The sequence below is a fragment of the Populus euphratica genome, unplaced genomic scaffold (assembly GCF_000495115.2).
Source record: "Populus euphratica unplaced genomic scaffold, PopEup_1.0 scaffold488.1, whole genome shotgun sequence".
Classification (NCBI taxonomy): domain Eukaryota; kingdom Viridiplantae; phylum Streptophyta; class Magnoliopsida; order Malpighiales; family Salicaceae; genus Populus; species Populus euphratica.
This window is the reverse complement of record NW_011500369.1, coordinates 43,898-60,475: the sequence shown is the minus strand read 5'-3', so window position 1 is coordinate 60,475 and position 16,578 is coordinate 43,898. Positions and strand designations below refer to the sequence as shown.

The window sequence follows — 16,578 nt, the reverse complement described above, 5'->3', positions numbered from 1 at the left end:
AATAAAGAAGAAGATGAAGAAGAAGAAGAGCGAGAAATATGTGGGAAAAAAAATAATAAAGGAGAAAATACTTCTGCTAAATACACTGAAAGAGCACAAACTTCTGCATCGATATTGTCATCGTTAACTACTAAAAAGGAGATCCCATTGTTTACTGCAACCAGAAGGGGAATAGAAGAGATTGTACGACTGATAATAAAACTCCATCCTTATGCTATGGACCAGCGCGATGAAATGAATCGGAGCATTTTGGATGTGGCCATCATGTATCGCCAGAAAAAGATCTTCGATATTGTGAAGGAACAGAAGATACCAATGGCTAGAATGCGTCGATTTCTTGATTATAGCGGAAACAAATTGTTGCACCATGTTGCAGATATGAAGAAAAACAGTGGAGTAACCAAGCCTGGGCCTGCACTCCAACTTCAGGAGGAGTTGAAATGGTTTGAGGTGAACCCTTTTCATCCCTTTATCTCTACTTGATACAAGTTATAAGAGCACCAATCCTACTAAACATTTGTTTCAACCAAATTATCCAATCAAATTAAGGTTTTACAGAAACCGTTAAACTGTAAAAAGATTCCTTTTTAATGCTAATGATAGGTAGACATGCCACCTCGCCAAGACGCGAGTTATAAAACTCGAACTTAATTAAGACATCAGGCTGAACTAATTCTCCTAACCAACTGCTTAGGGAAAAACTTTAATATTATTCACAAATAAAAACTATCTGCGCTCTAGTAATAACATTTCTGTAATTCGTAGTTTTATTTAGCAATAACAACCATATTTATCTCCCAATTATTGCAGCGAGTGCAAGACGTAATCCCTTCTTATTATGTCCCGCTTCTGAACAAAGATGGAATGACTGCAAGAGAGTGCTTCGAAATAGCCCACGAGAAGCAACTGGAAAAGGCACAAACATGGATCAAGGAAACATCTCAGTCTTGTTCCACTGTAGCTGCACTTGTTGCAACTGTTGTCTTTGCTGCCGCCTATACTGTGCCCGGAGGTTCTGATGAAAATGGCAAGCCCATCTTCATCAACTCTCCCTATTTTCTGATTTTCACTGTCTCTGATGTTGTCTCCTTAGCAAGCTCCTTGACTTCGCTTGTGGTGTTTCTCTCTTTGTTGACCTCTCCATTTGAGCTACAAGAATTCCACATCTCTCTTCCTCGAAAACTTATTGTTGGCTTCTCCTTCCTCTTCTTTTCTGTGTTAACGACCATGCTATCATTTGGCGCCACAATTTTGATACTCATTCAGACAGAGAGGAGGTTGACAACATTACTCCTTTCCATTGCTTCATTCCTTCCTGTCTTAATCTTTGGAATATTGCAATTCCGTCTGTATGTCTCCTTCATGGGCACTACATTATACATCGTTAAACCAGGAAAGCTCAGCCAGCGTTTCTTGTCCCCTGCTCAGCATGGTGGAAAATAGCTCCGTCGAGAAGATTAATACTGGAGATTTAACTGGCATAGAGGTTTTTCCCTTTTCTTGTTTGTTTGAACCTCAACCATTGATCATTATAAATTGAGTGTAATAGCGTGTATGGTTTTTCCTTTTCCTTTTTCTTGATATTTATGTGGTTTTCCTCTCTTCAATGATGGCCTTGAAGCCAGCATGTATTATATATAGTGTCATAGGTTGGTATTTGACTAGTATGATGTCAGGCCTTCAAGCTTGCTTCAATCGGTAATGTTGAGTTGATTCAAGAGAAATAAGTACAAAAAGGGTTCGATATTATGGTTTGCTTGCTATTTATATTGTTTTTTGAAAGGCTTTTTGTTTGAGAAAGTACTAAATTGACGTTCCTAAGTATTTTTCAATTGTTTTTGACATCCTCATGTGCATTATTATTCATACCAGTCGAACCATCAGTCCTGCTGTCCCTACTTGTTGGGGATGTGGAGATATTCACGTGGGATTTTATAGACCTCTACATGCATAGATCTGCGCACACGAGAGTTCATGTACATGAATGAGCACAACTTTCAATCTAAAAGTATAAGTATAAGCTACTTATTTTTCTCATTTTTAACCCCTATAGAATTTCACTTGATGTTTATAAATGAACAAGTTACTCAAATGTGATATGGTATTGTGCATGTGATTTGGACAGGGTTACTTATCGAATTAAACATTTTGTGATTCTTTGGTTGCTCCGAAGGTTTTGGATGATTTTGTTTTTGAAGCTGTAAAATTGAATTTGCATAAGATAGACTATTGGATAGCATTGCAGTAATGAAAAAAGAAAAAGCAATCAACAATTAATTCCATGCATCACACAACATGCTATTCCACCACATATATAACAAGGATAAGCAATGTTCCTAATTTCACTTTCGAAGAACTTCAAATTAGCTTGTTACTGATCATAAATGTACATTGAAAGACGAGTTCATGATCATCCTGTTGTTAATCTTGCAAACTAAAGAGGTAGTCAGATGCATCTTTATAGCTTCAAAAGGCAGATAAAGTTTTCAGCATTCTCCTTTTTTTTTCATGACAAAAGCTAGATACTTTGTCTGCGTGATTTAGAAGATCAACAACAGGATGATCATGTTAGTAGTATGTAGAGATGCAGAGTTATGATTGATAGGGATTTATTGCCAAAAACAAATATGAGATATGATCATAGAAATTATATTTTTTTTTTGGAGATATCAGCTAAACCAAATTGTATACTCAACATATAAAAAAGCTTGAAATAAATATCGTTCAAAAATATATAAATTAAAAATGATATTCCCTTTATTTTTTTATGATTCAATGGAATATCTACTTATATATTTTTTGTTTTAGGCAAATATTAAAGGTTATATCCTTTATAGATGGATTTATTTATTAGAGAAGTTGGGAATCACATATGCATCTTATGTAAATTTTTGTTGTCTTTTATTTATTTATTTAAAATATTTATTTATTTAATTTCTATTTAATTTCATGCAATTACTTATTCAATCTTAAGAAGAAAAGAAAAAACAAGGTATATGTTGAAGTTTTGATATCTTATATAATTGAAAATATCTTAATATTTATCTAAAATCCCTTAACACATACGTTCAAAAAAAAAATGAAGATTTTGAACAGTCAAATAGAGATCTGCCATAATTATGTGGGGATCTACCACTAGCATATTATGTAGATAATCTAGTAAATATATTTATAAACCAGTAGGCTAGAACTAGTTTCAAGAGAAAGCTAGGTCGCACCAAACCAAAAATATAGGATTAAAAGATGATAATTTTTTATCTAACCATTAGTTCAAGTTTAAATATTTTCAGGAGATCTATGAGGCTCGGTTCTATAAGAGGCTCAACTTGCTATAACTAGCTGAATTTTAAGTCTATTTTGTTATTTTTCCTTGATTTTTTTAGATTTTATGTGTTTTTTAAATTTTTGAATAGATTTTTCTTTTTATTTATGGATTATGATTTTGTTTTCTTACTAAGATTGGTCTCATGTTTATTTAAAGACTTGTAAGGAATAACTCATTAGCCTTTATTTTCATAAATAAAACTATGACTTGGAGTTCTACCTACTGGTATAACTCTATTTTGACCAATCTCTTTCTTTCTTGCTTTTTATTTCCTTATTACAACAGTAGCATTTGGAGCAACAATACTCATGATTATATATAACTACGAAAGTTGGGCAAAATTTATATTATACATATATACACAGTCTCCTTTATCATAATTTATTTTTAGATTATTTTCAAATTTATTTAAAAAAAAAAACTGCACGGTGCCGTTTTAAACGGCACTGTGCAGCTTCTTCTCCCTTGCAAATGCATAGACAAGGGAGAAGAGGATTTTGAAAAAATCTTTTTCCAACTCACTTTCTCTCTCTCCAACTTGCATAAAACCCTATCAAAACTCATACCCACACAACTATACTGTGTTAAGAAAGGGGCACCATGCCCTGTAAACAGCCGGCCACCTTACCCTGCAATGGTAAGGTAGCCCAGCTCCCCCTTGCACCATGATGGGACAGAGTAGAGGGGTCCTCTCCTCTTGCTTATAAATAGAGGTGGGGGAGAACAGAAAAGGGGAGGGAGAAAAGGAAAGAAGTGGTGGAGAAAACAAAAGAGGGCCGTTTGTTTTGAGTAGTTGAAAACAGAAAAAAACTGGGGGGACGAATTTGGAAGAGAGGAGGAGAAACAACAAAAGGTGAGAGAGCAGGAAGAATTGTTTGAAAGAGAGGAGGGAAAGCGAAAGCATACGTGGGGAAGAGAAGAACAGAGACTGGTGGTCTAAGCACAGAGAAGAAGAAGGATCGTTCCTCACCCCCTCGGGCACCACCGTCGTGTTTCCTTTCCTCCACCACTGCAGCACCGCCATTCCGTCACCATCGGCGCTGCCAACACCAGCAGAACCAGAGAGGGAGAAGAGAAACAGGACATAACAGAGAGGGAAGAAAAAACAGAGACCGCAGGCTCTACACAGAGGAGGAGAAGAAAGACAGCCACGCCACCGCCTGGAATCATCGTCATTTCTCCTCCCAACCATAAATGGGGAAGAACATAACAAACGAGGGGTAGGGGTAGAGACAGCAGAAGCCAACAACAAGAAGAAAAAAACTGTTAATAGTAGAATCACCGTCTGGAACAATGCTCGACTGCCACCGCAAGCCGCCGTCAGCTCAACAACCAAAGCACTTCCATTTTAGGTAACACTCTTCCCTGTCTTCTCGTCTTCTTAGTTGGTCTCTTGCATGTAGAGCGTGTACTGTTCACGTTTCTGCAGCAAGAGAAATAATTAACCGGTTACTCTAAATTAGCACAGTAACTGTTTAATTATAATTACGTGGTTATTGTGCTCAGGTTATAGGCTAGAACATCAGCCCAGCCCAGAATCGTTAGGTCAAGTCCGACCTAGTTTTTCTTTTTAAATTCAATTAAATATTTTTTGGAATTTTACAATGTTCTCGTGTATTTTTTATTTCATTTTAATTCATATCAAGTAGTATTTTTATGTTGTTAAAAATACAAAATCCGATATTAAAATACCCGGTTTTCGTCAAAACTTCCAAAATACAAAAAAATTTGAAAAAACAAAATTTGTGTATACGGTAAAGTGTCTTAAAGCTAAAAAAATTATATTGTGTTTTTTATACACTAAAAAAAATGTTCTAACATGCATTTTGGCTTTAATAACCAATTTATTAAAGTTAAGAGAACACTAGTCAAAATTCCAAAAAACAACAAAAATTTTATTTTGTTTGTCTTTTAGTATCTGGGGAACGATATTATACGTAATACATATTCCAGATATTAAATCTTTTTTCAATGTTAGAACGGTTAGGTTTTACCCCATTAAAATAAGAACCTCTTTATTGAGGAGGGCTTTTCTTGAATTTTAGACAGACAGAACCAACAATTAAAAAACACGACCAAATCTTAGATTTGCATTAAACAAATATGAATAATGCAGCTTACCTTAGGTAGGGCATATTTGGGATGCTAATATTTTTCCTTTACGCAACCAGTGTACGTATCTGATCTCTGAGATCAGTTAGGGTTTCTAGTGATCATAATACTAGGTGGTGACTGTTGGTTAATTTCACAAGTGCACGAATCGTAACAAGTAATAAAGTGATGAGTAGAGTATCGTCCCACGAGGATTTGTAAAAATTACTACTAATTACCAAAGTCTTTTAAATTATGATCTATTTGAGGAATCAAATAAGATAGTTTATGAAACAAAAATTAATGATTAAAAAACAAACAACCAATTGATTAAATATTAATGAATTCAATTGTACTGGTTCTAAGATTTCTGACTTACCATAACTATGCCTATGTAAACTTTCTCGATTAAATTAATTACTCCTAATGTTGATAATCATGTTTTCCTTATGTAAATATTAATCTCTATCGAGCATCAATAAATTATTTCGACAAACAAATTTCATATACTCTACGAAAGTTCTGAACTTATCAAAATTTATTAAGTACTGTAAAACCTGTAACGATTACAAAAGTTCTTAGGATATCTCTACCCTATAGATTTCTTACGGTATTTCAAATAATAGCTAAAACAATTATCACTTCTCAGTTTCAAATTGAATTCTAAATCATGCAGATGTTGGCTGATTAGTACTTAAAAGTGCATTTTTATCATGGTTTTATATCATCATTTTGCACTTGAAGTATCAATAACTCCTTAACTAAAATATGTTTTATAATAATGTATCTAATAATATAAGATACCTATAATTTGTGGTAAATGTCTATTTTTAATGCAGGTCTATCACATAAATGAAAGGATTGATTGATGACTTGAAGAACTTAAATTGCATGGATAAAGAGATGGTCAAACTTAGAGAAGAGATGTCGGTGCAATTCAAACCAGAACACTGTTCGGTAATTGGGTTATATCTGGAGCTACAGATCTCAGATTTAGGTCCAATTTATATGGATGGAAAGGTAAGACATAGGCCTACAACTTTTATATGGAGCCCAAGATCTAAAAAGGCCATTATCAAGTCCAAATTGTAGCAACAACAAAGAAGCCCGAATCTGTCTTCCAGCCCGAGCACTGTTCGGTATTTTGGCCATATCTGGAGTTCTAGAAGTCCAAATGAGCTGAATTGTTTACACAAGAAAGCTGAGACAATTGCCTACAACTTTCATGTTTACAACTGGCTTCAATTTTGACGTTATTAATGACGTTTTGGGCAGACAAGAGAAGATAAGGATTGTCACCAAGTCAAAAGTTGGCCACCCACTTATCAATTAGTCATCAAATCAATAGTTCCTAATTTTGGCCTATAAAAGGAGGCATTTGCCATGCATTTAGGCATCTTGGTTTCCAGATCAAGATCATGCTCTTCCTTTCTCTCTTTGTATTTTTTGTAATGTTTATGCTTTGCTTTCATTAATATTAAGTTTATGCCTTTCATTTCCTTTCCTTTACTTAGTTAACTTTTATGTTCTTATTTTGTTTATCTATTTTGCTTTCTTTCATTATGTCTAGCTAAGTTAATTATGTCAAGGTGAAAAGGTTACATTAATGGTGTAAGAATAAGTATAATGTAAACTTAATATGGACTTTAATGTTTGATACTAACATGTTTTATATTTGTTATCTTGTTCACTCTTTAATACTTTGCTTGTTAAATGACTAATCTTGATTTATGTTGTATAACACTTGGTACAACAAATGCTTGGCACTTTCATAGCCCATAATGTATGGTATAACCGACACCTCAGCTATGAAAGGAACTTGATTTGTTGTTAACATAAGTTATAATCATGAATGCTTGACGAGATTTACAAGTATTAGCATTAATCGAATAAGATGACTAATGTAATCATGTTAATAATCTATGATCTGATTGGAACCTCCTTTGTGTGTGGTTTCCAATTGAATAATAAGAGTTTATACTATACTTGTTTGATATACCATTAGTGGAACCTCTAACCTTGACATTTGTTATTATTATTGCTTAATCCTTACATTAATATTTGATCTCCAAGTTCTCATCATCATTATCTTCTTCTTCTTCTCTTTCTTTATTATTATTATTATTATTATTATTATTATTATTAGTACTACTACTACTACTATTATTATTATTATTATTATTATTACTATTGTTGTTGTTGTTGTTGTTATTGTTGTTTTATAATTGTTGTTTATAATTTGTACAATTAACCTCCCTATGGTTCGACCCCGGTCTTGCCGGGTTATTTATTACTTCGACACTCCTGCACTTGGGAGAAGACATCAATCTTTTAGTCGTGTCATTGGCCAAACACATGCAAGCATTATACATAGAATGAAATACTCAACATCTTAATGTAATAATTCAATTGAAGAAATTGTTCACATAATCATAGTAAGGTTACATAAAAAATTCCAGAATAAAAATCTACTCCATGGTTAAATTAAAGAGAAACAAACTTGATACGATGAACATCACTCAAAAGCAGAGAATTTTCGTCGAATAGATAGGTGTCCTCCCGGTTTTCAATAGTTTTGCCTCTGCTCTTTTTTTATTCCCCCTTGGTGCCACCTCCTCTCCTTTTCTTTTTATGTTATAGGGTTTCTACGTCTCTTTTCTCCCTTTTTTCTAGATCCCCTTATCTTCTTTTATATTGTGGCTTTTCTACCCCTATAGTAATGAGGAAAGTTTCCTTTTCTGCATTGAATTCCTTCCTACTCAGACATTGCGGGCCAGATTTGAGGTAGAAAATATGTGAATTCAAAGATCTCTATTTCTAGAGAAATTGTATAGAATCAAATTTTCTTTTCAATGAAACTAATCTTGCAATTTTTGGACCTCTGAGAGTTGAGATAAAGGCCATAAACCGAAACAGTCTTTGCAGCGCAAGAATTTCGGGCTAGTTCAATCCTTGTTTTTCAACTCGCTTTTTGGGCTTCGAAACAACAAAACTGAGTTATATGCCCTTCATATGTTTTGTAGACCTTCATCTCAGCTATTTGAAAATGGTGACGAACATCTGGAACTAAGTTGTATAGCTTCTTTTGCAGCACATAATGAATCACTGTTCAGTTTCACTGTCGGGCTCTGCTTGTTTAGTAACCTAAGATCTGAAAACACATTAATTTTCCCATGAGGTCAATAGTTCAAAAAGAGATTCAAAATTCTAATTTTCTTGTGTAACATATCCAAAATATTTAAAAATCAAGCCTGAATAGTGGAAAATATACATGCTCAAAATTCCCTTATCAGTGACTCCTTTCCATTTTTCGACTGATAAAAGACAAGAATTCCTTGTCTTCCTATATTTTCCATATATACACATAATTGAGTGTAGAGGATGATTGTCACAACACCGCACACATGCAACAATGCATTAATCTTCTTTGAAATTATTCCTACTGTGAGCTCAATTCCAATTTAGCAACACAGAATATGGGTTTGAAGAAAAAACATGATTAGACACTGAACTTCTACATGGCAAAGCTCTATCTGTAGAGATTTGTTTGTGGATCTACCAGTGAGGAATGCAAGAAGGAATGCAGTAGTTTTAGATCACCTATAATTTTTTCCCATCAGTGTTAGCTTGAAAACAAAATGTGGGGAGAAGAGACAAACTTGGGTTGAAAAACAGGAAGAAGAAAACTGCAATCGAGCAAAACTCTTTCTACAAGTGTTTATTTGTTGCATTATTTTTGAGTAATCGAAGAGGATACAAAGGAGTCCTAGATTCATCAGATTCTCTTCCAATAGAGACAAAGCATGATTTCACACATTAGCAATGGCAATGTTGCAAGTGTTTGGGCACTGCCAAGATTACCAAGCTATTGGGAGGTTCCAACAATCCTTAACCAACCACAACAACATTAGAATATTGACATGAAGTTTTTTGGATTGCCCAAAGAATTGAACAAGCTATAAAGAAGTGAAAGATTGAAGGTTTTGACATGGATTCCAGAACTATAAAGAGAGTTGAATCAAAATATGACTCTCAATAGAGAAACCTTAGTTATTTTGCCTAGTCAGATCTTGCTATAAAATCAACTACGCAAATGTCTTTGTCAAGATTTACATCATTCGGCCACCCAAGTTAGCCTAATTGTATCTGTTAGATTCTAGACTTTTCGCCTGACTCCGACAAATCTCATGCAACCACCATTTTCTAGGTGGTATAATTCAGATAAAAGATGTGATGTCATGGTGGGGTCCTCAACCATTTTAGTTGAACAGAGGCAAGAGTTTCAAGAATCGAGCTCAGTTTGTGAAAGATGATGTCATTGATCATTTTGCCACAAGAACATCCTCAGAATGACAAGCGATCAGAATTGCTTAGCAAAACACAGATATTACCAGAAAAGCTGATCTAAGAAGGGGTTAAACATAATCATCTTTGTTATGGATTTTTGGCATTTTGCATTTTTGTTTTGGAATCACATCTCATCCTTTAATGAAACATGTCTTTTCAATGTCTCATTGTTGTTCTGAAAGCAATAGATGTTTATTTCAATATGTATTTTGAAAAAAAAAAATTTTGATCAAACTCCAACATCCAAAGTTCAGGTTAGTCAATCCTAAAAGATAAAAAGTGTTTTGATTGCAAAAATGACTCAATACTTGAAAATAACATAAGATGACCAAACAGTTTTCAACTCATAACTCCTGAAATTAAACCACACTTTATATAGCTAAGTTTTAACAGTATGTATAATGACATGTAGTGGATTCAGTAGTTATGGACTTGTGAATCATGATTCTTACAAGTCTAAATCATTATACTGGATGAGATCAAAATTTATCGATTCTAAAGGAACTTGCTTGAAATGAGAAAAGGCCATTTTTGTTATTCTTTCACTTTCTAAAGGTTATATCCATTGTGGTCCCTATTTGAGCGTGATAGAATTTATTTTTCAATAAACCTTGCCCAAGATCACACCCACACTAGGGGCAAATGATAGATATTTTGAAGACACTGATAGAATTAATGGATAAAAGAAAGGCTTGGAACAAAAGTCCAATGATTAAGAAAGGGCTAGAAAAAGAAAGGGACATAAATTGAGGGTCATCCAATAAAACTTTGAGGAAGGCTATGTAAAAGCAAACAAAAAAAAAAAGTGGAATGGAAGGAGAATGCCTATCAATTCTAAGAAGGGCAAACGAAGTTTTAATTGAAAAAAGACACAGCAAATGCCAAAAGTCAACACCAAAAAAATTAAGTTTCATGTCTCTTGGTGTGTCTAGGATAAAGCCTTTAATGTCTTTAAAAGATTAGATTGACTATTCATCAAAGAAAAAGTTGGATTTGCATTATGACCTATGCTAAAAGAATTCTGATCTTTGAAATTAAAAAGGTTATATGTCATTTTCTCTACAATGAGAATAAAAAAAAGAGAGTTGATGAATAGTTGATTTTGTTCATAGGTTTTTGAAACCCTCAAACACCTTTCGAGCTTTTGAAATTCCTTTCTTTCATTGTCGTGAACCATAGTCTGCATTACATATTTTAAAAAACACTTTTTAATCAAGTAAGCAATCTGAACTGATAAATGACGATCTTAAAACTTAAAGAGCTTTTCCATAAGGGTCGTGACTTCATGAATCAAGCTACTAATTAATATGTATGCTAATAAAATTGGTGCTAAAAAAGAAAACAATCTTTCCTGATAAAGCCTAAAGTTTTGATTTGAGCATCTTGTTTTTGAAACTCATAGAAAGCCACCTCATTGTAGATGCTTGACCGCTTTTAATGATCAACTTGTTTTAACTCGCAAGTGCACGAGTGTGCGATGTAGCAATTAACTCGGTAAGATCGAGGTCATATCCACAGAGAGTTAGATCTGGAAATTAAGCTAGCTGACAAAAAAAACTCAAGAGAAATTAAATTAACAATAACTTGGTTGAAAATAATTGATGGATTTGTTTTCCAAGATGAAAACGTGTAAATAGATTTTAAATGATAAGAAAAAATAAGTCTTGGTCCAAATCAATTTTAATGGTGATGTATTGGTGATTCCTTCAAGATATATAAGATAACTCAACCTAATATCAACGATGGTGATATTATATCGGAAGATATTACAATGAAGTTTAAAAGGATGAAGATTGATTATTGCTTAAGAATGAACAAGTACTTTCATATTAAGTAAGACATTGAATCAAGCAATCTCTATACCAAAACTAATGTTTGTGCATAAAAATTCAAGATTATAACATTACCTAAATGGTTTCTAAAATTTCTTTGCAATAATAAATCATTCATGAAGAAAATGAGAAGATAAACATTAAGATTCATTCATATCTTAAAGAACTCACCTCAACCACCATCATCCTTGATTTGGATCCAAGAAAGAGATTAGACAACCATGATTATACATAAGAACACTTCAATAAACATGAAATAACATGAATCAAACTGAAATAATAAGTTTTACAAGTTAAGGAACCGAAATCTATAAAGAAGAACACAACACTATTTTAGTAAAAATTCAAACACAAATCTGACTCTAACTTTGGACAGCAATTCGACCTTCTTAGAAGCCTCCCTTGGAGATGTCTATTAGAGACATATTTATAGGCAATTCTATCACCTTTCCAGATCATTAAAGAACAGCTCATTTTGACATATAAGTCAAAAGTTATGGACATAACACTGAAAGGTATTCTGGAAAATCAAATCTGGACAGCTTGGAGAACACTTTGGTGCACATTTTTCTTCCTCCTTTATGAGTTGTTTCTTTCTTCTTTTTGACCAAAAATAATGTGACAATGTCCCCTCCAGCTTTCCATCCATGTGCTTGCCCTTTTAGATCAATGAATTACCCAAAATAAATCAAATGTTATTTGTTGTGTGGATATGTAAGATCATAGATTGTGCATGGGCTGATTTGAGGTTGATTTGGGGCTGAATTTAAGCATCAAATAAGGATACAAATGTACTGATTATTTAGGCTAAGATTGACATTGAAACCTTGAGTGTTTAATGGTTGAAGTTTGCACACAACATAAGGCAAGTTTGGGCTTAAAATAGATCATATGATATTCTTTTTTAGAATTGGAATAGAATTGATTTTTGGGGCAAATTTGGAGCACTTATTTGAACCAAGATTTGCTTCAATCTTCAACTAAATATCTCTTCAATTCTTTGTTCTGAATTCCGACGTTGAATTTTCTGAATTAATTCATTTAAGCTCCAAAAACCTATCGAAACATTAAAAGAAACTTCATTACTAAAAAGCACATCAATTATTATAAAAACAAACAAATAAAAACAATAAATACATATGTAAAATAAGAGACTTAATGACACTTTTGATGCACAATCACACTCTCCAACTTAGATTTTGCTAGTCCTCAAGCAAAAGAAAACATAAAACCTTCGAAATAAAAAGAAAAATAACAACCATAATTCGGCTCGATTCATCACACTTGGAGGACCTATCATGCAAACATTGGTATCTTTAACTTAGTGTACACAATAGCAAATAAAGAAAAATAAGCATACTCACATTCTCTAAATCAAACATCCATACAAAATTTCAAAATTCAATCATATTTATCATGCAACCAACATAATTGATTCACACGAAAACTCAACTTGTAATCTTCCCTTCTTACCAACACAAACAAGGTAGCAAACTAGAGAAATATCTATATATATATATATATATATATTCTTTCTTTCTTTTTTTCTTCTTTCTTTTTTTTGAAAATATGATTTATTCTTTGTCTTTAAGCAGTCACTTCCCTTTTGACGCGAATACAAACATTTGTGATGAATGCACTCGGTTACTCACAAAGTCACAAACTTAAAGTGCTTTGCATACTCATATTTCAAACTACCGTTTGACGTAAAGATAAACATTTGTGATGAATACCCCTAGTTACTAAGTAACTCAAAACATTGGAGTAGATAGAACTTTGTACACATTTATTTATTTATTTGTGTAATAATTATTACTCTATTTACTTAAACCTTGTTTAGGACTAGATCAAAAGGGATAATCACAAGTAAAGCATCATACTCATCTTTCATGCATAATCACACAACTCACACAACTTTTACAAGGAAACATGTACTTCAGTAATCTTAAAGAAAAGTATGTTATATCTTGCTTTATAAGATATTATCTATCCCAAATTAAAGCATGCAATGTTCAACACAATAATAAATCCAAAAATGTAATGATGATCCTAAACAAGTCTTATTAACACACAAATGCAAGTTTTTTTTTTTTAACAAGCATAGTTATCTCAGGTATTCAACATAATAAAATATCTAAAATTAAGTTTTACATTATCCCCAATGTAAAAAAGAAAGAGAAGAAAAGTATAAAGATTAGAAAATTGTTACTTTCCTTTTGTTTTCAAGGATGAATGTCTGATTGAATTGGGCATAAGCTGACTTTTTGCTTGATTTTTTTTTTAACCTGCATATCACAACTAAAAGAAAACATTGATTTTTGTTTTTTGAAAATAAAGAACCTCACACCCCCTAACTTAAAATAATGCATTGTCCCGAATGCATGAACAAGAAAATAGAAGAGATGGAAGAAAGAAAGAAAAAAAAATGAAAATAAAATAAAAATAAAAACTCATTACTTCTGATACTACAATGGTATTGGATTTTCAAGATCCAATGTCTCAACTTCAGCCACAACGTTTTCAAGATAAGGTTTCAATCGATGATCATTTACTTTGAAAATATTTCCATTCTTAGGGTTTTCTACCTCAAATGCACCATGCTCAGAGATGGATTTAATCATAAATGGACCAATCCATTTTGTCCTCAACTTCCTAGGAAAGAGATGTAATCGTGAATTATTCAAGAGAACCTTTTGACCAACATGAAAGGATTTTCTAAGAATATGTTTATCATGCAAAGTTTTCATCTTATGTTTTGAAATTTTTGCATTTTCAAATGCATCATTTCTCAACTCCTCTAATTCATCTAATTGAAGCTTTTTATTTTTGCCAACCTCGTTTTCATTGTCATTGAATTGCCGGATGGCCCAATATGCACGGTGCTCAATCTCAACAGGGAGATGACAAGGCTTTCCATAAACTAGCCTATAAGGAGACATTCCTAAAGAGGTCTTATAAGCAGTGTGATATGCCCACAAAGCATCAACTAGTCGTAGGGACCAATCTTTACGGTTTGGATTGACTGTTTTCTCTAAAATGTTCTTGATCTCCCTATTTGCCAATTCAGCTTGGCCATTAGTCTGTGGGTGATAGGGGGTACTAACCTTGTGAATTACACCATATTTCCTCATCAAAATCCTAATGGGCTTGTTACAAAATTTTTTTCCCCCATCACTAATCATAGCTCGGGGCATGCCAAAACGAGAGAAAATATATTCTTTCAAGAATTTGACCACAACTCGATGGTCATTGATTCGAGATGCAATGGCCTCCACCCATTTAGACACATAATCAACAACTACAAGGATGAATTGGTAACCAAATGAACTTGGAAAAGGTCCCATGAAATCAATCCCCCAATAATCAAATATTTCCAAAACAAGGATGGGGTTAAGGTGCATCATATTATGCCTAGTGAGGCTACCTAGTCGTTGGCATCGACCACATGCAACACAGAAGGCATGGACATCTTTACACATGGTGGGCCAATAAAAACCACACTGCAAGATTTTGGCAATGGTTTTCTTCGAAGAAAAATGCCCACCACAGGCTAATGCATGACAAAAATTAATGACACTTGGAATTTCATGATTAGGGATGCACCGCCTAATAATTTGGTCAGGATAGTATTTAAATAGGTAGGGGTCATCCCAAAAAAATGTGCGCACATGGCACAAGAATTTTTGTTTGTCAAGTTTAGACCAATGAGAAGGAATCTGACTTGTGGCTAGGTAATTTGCTATGTCAGCATATCATAGAGAACCAATGTAGGAGATAGTACCTGCACAAAATAAATTTTCATCAGCAAAAAGTTCATTTATTGGAGATTCATCAATTATGGTCTCATAGCTTGAAAGACGAGACAAATGATCAGCCACTACATTCTCTACTCCCTTTTTATCTCGAATTTCAAGGTTAAACTCTTGGAGTATGAGGATCCATCGAATCAAACGTGGTTTGGCATCTTTTTTTATGAGCAAATATTTCAATGCTGCATGATTAGTGAAAATAATAACAAGAGATCCAACCAAATAAGACCTAAACTTGTCTAATGCAAAGACCACAACTAAGAGTTCTTTTTCAGTTGTAGTGTAATTCAATTGAGCATCATTTAAAGTCTTGCTAGCATAATAAATAACATGAGGCTTCTTATCTTTTCTTTGCCCTAAAACAACCCCTACCACAAAATCACTAGCATCACACATCAGTTCAAATGGTAAAGACCAATCAGGAGCTTGCATGATTGGTGTAGTTGTCAACAACCCTTTAAGCTTTTCAAAAGCTTCTTGACATTTTGATATCCAATCAAATTGGACATCTTGTGACAACAAGTTACACAATGGTTTGGCAATGGTACTGAAAGAATAAATGAATATTCGGTAAAACCCAGCATGTCCTAAAAAGGATCTCACATCTTTCACAGTCTTAGGGGTAGTTAATTTTTGAATGACTTCCACTTTTGACTTATCTACCTCTATCCCTTTTGAAGAGACAATGTGACCTAAAACAATGCCATGTATCACCATAAAATGACATTTCTCCTAATTGAGTACAAGATTTCTCTCTTCACACCTTTCAAGAACTTTTTCTAAATGCATTAGACACAACTCATAAGAATCCCATAAACTGAAAAATCATCCATGAAAACTTCCAAAAAAATTTCCACCATGTCACTAAAGATACTCATCATACATCTTTGAAAAGTGGTTGGTGCATTACACAAGCCAAAAGGCATTCTTCTATAAGCATAGGTACCAAAAGGACAAGTGAAAGTGGTTTTTTCTTGGTATTCTAAAGAAATCTCAATTTGGTTGTAACCTGAGTATCCATCAAGAAAACAATAGAAAGCTCTTCTGGCTACTCTTTCAAGCACTTGGTCTAAAAATGGAAGAGGAAAATGGTCCTTCCTAGTCACTATGTTCAATTTATGATAATCAATGCACATACGCCATCCAGTTTGGATTCTAGTTGGTACTAGCTCAT

The 16,578-nt window shown here is 33.5% G+C and overlaps 1 protein-coding gene across 1 annotated transcript; it reads left to right on the top strand.

The window, feature by feature from the left end:
* Positions 1-194: 194 nt before the first annotated feature.
* On the top strand, positions 195-1,694 carry LOC105114126 (ankyrin repeat-containing protein At3g12360-like). The gene is made up of 2 exons (XM_011010559.1): positions 195-450; positions 811-1,694. Exons 1-2 carry the CDS (start codon positions 217-219, stop codon positions 1,441-1,443), a joined length of 867 nt encoding a protein of 288 aa, XP_011008861.1. The 5' UTR covers positions 195-216; the 3' UTR covers positions 1,444-1,694.
* Positions 1,695-16,578: the final 14,884 nt, after the last annotated feature.

Bases quoted from the DNA above. Each gene is read 5' to 3' on its own strand.
- LOC105114126 (XM_011010559.1), top strand. From the start codon at position 217: ATGGACCAGCGCGATGAAATGAATCGGAGCATTTTGGATGTGGCCATC. The intron at 451-810 runs GTGAACCCTTTT...CAATTATTGCAG, and splicing joins AGGAGTTGAAATGGTTTGAG to CGAGTGCAAGACGTAATCCC.